Source organism: Psammomys obesus, unplaced genomic scaffold (genome assembly GCF_907164565.1).
Source record: "Psammomys obesus unplaced genomic scaffold, mPsaObe1.curated_primary_1811, whole genome shotgun sequence".
NCBI classification, from domain to species: Eukaryota; Metazoa; Chordata; class Mammalia; order Rodentia; family Muridae; genus Psammomys; species Psammomys obesus.
This window is the reverse complement of record NW_026588733.1, coordinates 13,857-18,420: the sequence shown is the minus strand read 5'-3', so window position 1 is coordinate 18,420 and position 4,564 is coordinate 13,857. Positions and strand designations below refer to the sequence as shown.

The 4,564-nt window shown below is 40.9% G+C and overlaps 1 gene segment (V, D, J or C); it reads left to right on the top strand.

Annotated features, from left to right (window-relative positions):
• Positions 1–3,461: 3,461 nt before the first annotated feature.
• Positions 3,462–3,966, top strand: LOC129674406 (Ig heavy chain V region 186-1-like). The segment is given in 2 exon segments: positions 3,462–3,548; positions 3,632–3,966. Coding segments are annotated over 2 exon segments (381 nt in total).
• The last annotated feature ends 598 nt before the right edge of the window (positions 3,967–4,564 follow it).

Below are 4,564 nucleotides of genomic sequence, written 5' to 3'. Positions count from 1 at the left end.
TTCAAACAGCTGTGGATTTCATTGCCAGCACCATGACATTCAGAGACAGTGGTGTAATTTGGCATGTATCTTCTCCATGCTACAATGAGAGGTTATTAGATAATAACATTGACACTGAAGTCACTAAGACCAAATCAGAGTCCCAATCCCATTTGATAGAACACTAATCCATGAAACAATTATAAATAAATATTTGAACCTCAGGACCTGAGCAACATGGGGAAATGCATCCCAGAATTTCCAGGTGATAGAAGAGGTGTTCACAGTCCTGTTGAATACTGGATTAGGACGACAAGCAGCATCCAAATCTCTATGTGTTTGATGTTGTAGGCTGGTCAATGATCAATATCATTGACCCTAAGGAGAATCAAGTGACTTTTTTTTTCTTTGTCTTTTATTATTTTTTAAACTTTTATTAATTAATTACACTTTATTTACTTTGTATCCCCCCATAACCCCTCCATCCTCCCCTCCTAATCCTACCATCCCTCTCCTTCACACATGCCCCTCCCCAAATCCACTGATTGGGGAGGTCCTCCTTTTGTCATCTCCTGTGGCCTGATAAGGCTGCTCTCCCCTCAGGGGGAGGTTATCAGAGAGCAGGCCAATCAGTTTATATCAGAGGCAGTCCCTCTTCCCATTACTATGGAACCCACTTGGACACTCAAGTGCCATGGGCTACATCTGTGCAGGGGTTCTAGGTTATCTCCATGTATGATACTTGGTTGGAGTATGAGTCTCTGGGAAGACCCCTGTGTCAGATTTTTTGGTTCTGTTGCTCTCCTTGTGGAGTTCCTGTCCTCTACAGATCTTACTATTTCCCACTTCTTACATAAGATTCCATGCACTCTGCCCAACAACAGTTGGCCATAAGTCACAGCATCTGCTTTGATAGTCTGCAGGGCAGAGGCTTTCAGAGGCCCTCTGTGGCAGGTTCCTAGGTTGTTTCCTGTTTTCTTCTTCTGATGTCCATCCTCTTTACCTTTCGGGATCGGGATTGAGTGTTTTAGTCAGGGTCCTCTCTCTTGATTAGTTTCTTTAGATGTACAGATTTTAGTAGGTTTATCCTATGTTATATGTCTATATGAGTGAGTATATACCGCGTGTGTCTTTCTGCTTCTGGGACAGCTCACTCAGGATGATCCTTTCTAGGTCCCACCATTTACCTGCAAAGTTCATGATTTCCTATTTTTCATTGCTGAGTAATACTCCATTGTGTAGATATACCACAATTTCTGCATCCATTCTTCAGTTGAAGGGCATCTGGGCTGTTTCCAGCTTCTGGCTATTACAAATAAAGCTGCTGCAAACATGGTTGAGCAAATGTCCTTATTGTGTAGTTGAGCCTGTTTTGGATATATGCTTATGAGTCTTATGGCTGGATCTTGAGGAAGCGCTATTCCTAGTTGTCTGAGAAAGTGCCAGATGGATTTCCAGAGTGGTTGTATAAGTTTGCATTCGCACCAGCAGTGAAGCAGTGTTCCCCTTTCTCCACAACCTCTCCAGCATGTGTTGTACCTTGAGTTTTTGATCTTAGCCATTCTGATGGGTGTAAGGTGAAATCTCAGGGTCATTTTTATTTGCATTTCCCTGATGTCTAATGAGGTTGAGCATTTCTTTAAGTGTTTCTCTGCCATTCTATATTCCTCTACAAAGAGTTCTCTGTTTAACTCTGTTCCCCATTTTTTAATTGGATTACTTGGTTTGTTGCTTTTCAGCTTCTTTAGTTCTTTACATATACTGGATATTAGTCCTCTGTCAGATAAAGGGTTGGTGAAGATTCTTTCCCAATCTGTAGGCAGGCGTTTTGTTTTGATGATGGTGTCCTTTGCTTTACAGAAGCTTTTTGGTTTCATGAGGTCCCATTTATTGATTGTTGCTCTTAGAGCCTGTGCTGTTGCTGTTCTCTTCAGGAAATTGTCTCCTGTGCCAATGAGTTCAAGGGTATTCCCTACATTATTTTTCTAACCGATTTAATGTGTCTGGTTTTATGTTGAGGTCTTTGATCCACTTTGACTTTAGTTTTGTGCAGGGTGATAAGTATGGGTCTATTTTCATTTTTCTACATGTAGACATCCATTTAGACCAGCACCATTTGTTGAAGATGCTCTCTTTTCTCCATTGTATGGTTTTAGCATCTTTGTCGAAGATCAGGTATCCATAAGTGTGTGGGTTTATTTCTAGGTTATTTGTTTGGTTCCATTAATCCACCATTTTGTTTCTCTGCAAGTACCATGCAGTTTTTATTACTGTTGCTCTATGGTACAGCTTGAGATCAGGGATGGAGATACCTCCATAAGATCTTTTATTGTAGAGGATTGTTTTAGGAATTCTCGGTTTCTTGTTATTCTATATGAAGTTGAGAATTTTTCTTTTCAGGTCTGTAAAGAATTATGTTGGTAATTTGATGGGAATTGAATTGAATCTGTAGATTGCTTTTGATAAGATGGACATTTTTTACTATGTTAATCCTGCCAAGCCATGAGCACTGGGGATCTTTCCATCTTCTGATATCTTCTTCTATTTTTTTCTTCAGAAACTTGAAATTTTTTTCACAAAAGTTTTTGACTTGCTTGATTAGGGTTACTCCAAGTTACTTTATGTCATTTGTGGCTATTGTGAAGGGTGTTGTTTCCCTAATCTTTCTCAGCCCTTTTGTCTTTTGTATACAGGAGGGCTACTGATTTTTTTAAAGTTAATTTTGTAGCTGGCCCCTTTGCTGAAGGTGTTTATCAGCTGTAGGAGTTCCCTAGTAGAGTTTTTCGGGTCACTCACGTATACTAGATGGTCTTAATTAATACAGATATTAGCAATTGCACCCATTTCCCCCAAAGTAATGCAAGTTTCTTATTCTTTTCTGATGCCTTTCTCTCCACAGGTGTCCCTTCCCAGGTCCAGCTGCTGCAGTCTGGGGATGAGCAGGGGAGACCTGGGGCTCAGTAAAGCTGTCCTGCCAGGCTTCTGTTATATTGTATTTATTATCATGCATAATATACATGCATTATATATTATTTACGTGTATAAAACAATATTTAATACATAAATCACATTTTAAAAATAATTTCTTATTGACAAAATCCTTTGCTGCTTTTCCCATGCAGAGTTCATTTCTGTAATATAGTTATTGTAGATTGTGCTGTAATAATCCCTGCTGTGCACATATTCCTGAAGTATATTTACCTTTGGTCATTTGAGTGACTTTTTCAGTATATAACCTGTTGGAAAGGAAGTTACTAACTGACTATAACTGAAGGATGGGAAGGGATGCGGGATGCATTTTCTCGACAGGATTAGGACTTGGACCTCAGCTTCCTGCTGCCCGATCCAGGTGTCCTCTACTTCCTTCTTCTAGAGCTCAACTAAGTCCTTATCTAAGAAAGAGCCTGCTCATGAATATGCAAATCATGGGAGTCTAGGGTGGTAAATAGAGGGATGTCCATGCCCCCAAAACATCAAGTGATCAGTGTCCTCTGCAGACTCACTGGCTACACTGTCCCTCAGGATGGAATGGAGCTGGGTCATCCTCGTCCTCCTGTCAGTAACTACAGGTAAGGGACTCACCAGTTCCAAATCTGAAGAGGAGACAGGGACTGAGATGACAATGCCATCCACTCTGCCTTTCTCTCCACAGGTGTCCACTCCCAGGTCCAGCTGCAGCAGTCAGGGGCTGAGGTGGGGAGACCTGGGTCCTCAGTGAAGCTGTCCTGCAAGGCTTCTGGATACAACTTCATCAGCTACGCTATGCACTGGGTGAAGCAGAGGCCTGGACAGGGGCTGGAGTGGATTGGATTTATTCTTCCTGCAAATGGTGGTACTGTTTATAACCAGAAGTTCCAGGGCAAGGCCACACTGACTGCAGACAAATCCTCCAGCACAGCCTACATGGAGCTCCACAGCCTGACACCTGAGGACTCTGCGGTCTATTACTGTGCGAGAGATGAACACAGTGTTGCACCCACATCCTGAGTGTGTCAGAAACCCTGGGGAGCAGCTGCTTGCCTGAGACTGAGAGGACAGAAAGATTGTCTTGAAGACTTGCTCAGAAATAATCAGAGTGTTCCTTTCTCTGTCACTTCTGGGTCTTATAGCATTTTTTCTCAACTTTTCTAAAGGATGTGAGAATGAAGTGATGCTGATTCAGGAGCCCCCAAAGCTGTCGACAGCTTTATAAGTGTCCCCCTCCATTGATGTGCTTCTTTAGTAAAACAAAACTCTATCATCTAAATATCTGTTAAATATAAGCAACTAGAACTATTGTTGGGTAGCTATGAATAAAATAAACTACAATATATTTCATATTATATTGTAGTTTATATTCAGTAATAATATGAATTCATCCAGTAAAAACAAATCAACAACACTTCAGCAAACAAAAGCCTCTATCATAGTCCAGTTTGATTTACCTGAAACAATCAAAGGCAGTGTGTTGACCATGGCCTCCATAGATCCACTCCTCCACAGAGCCACTTTACCTCTTCTCTACAATCTAATTCTATTTCTTTAGTTATTGATACATCTGATTATTAATTTCTTTAGGTAGTAGTAATTAAATCTCTTATTGTTT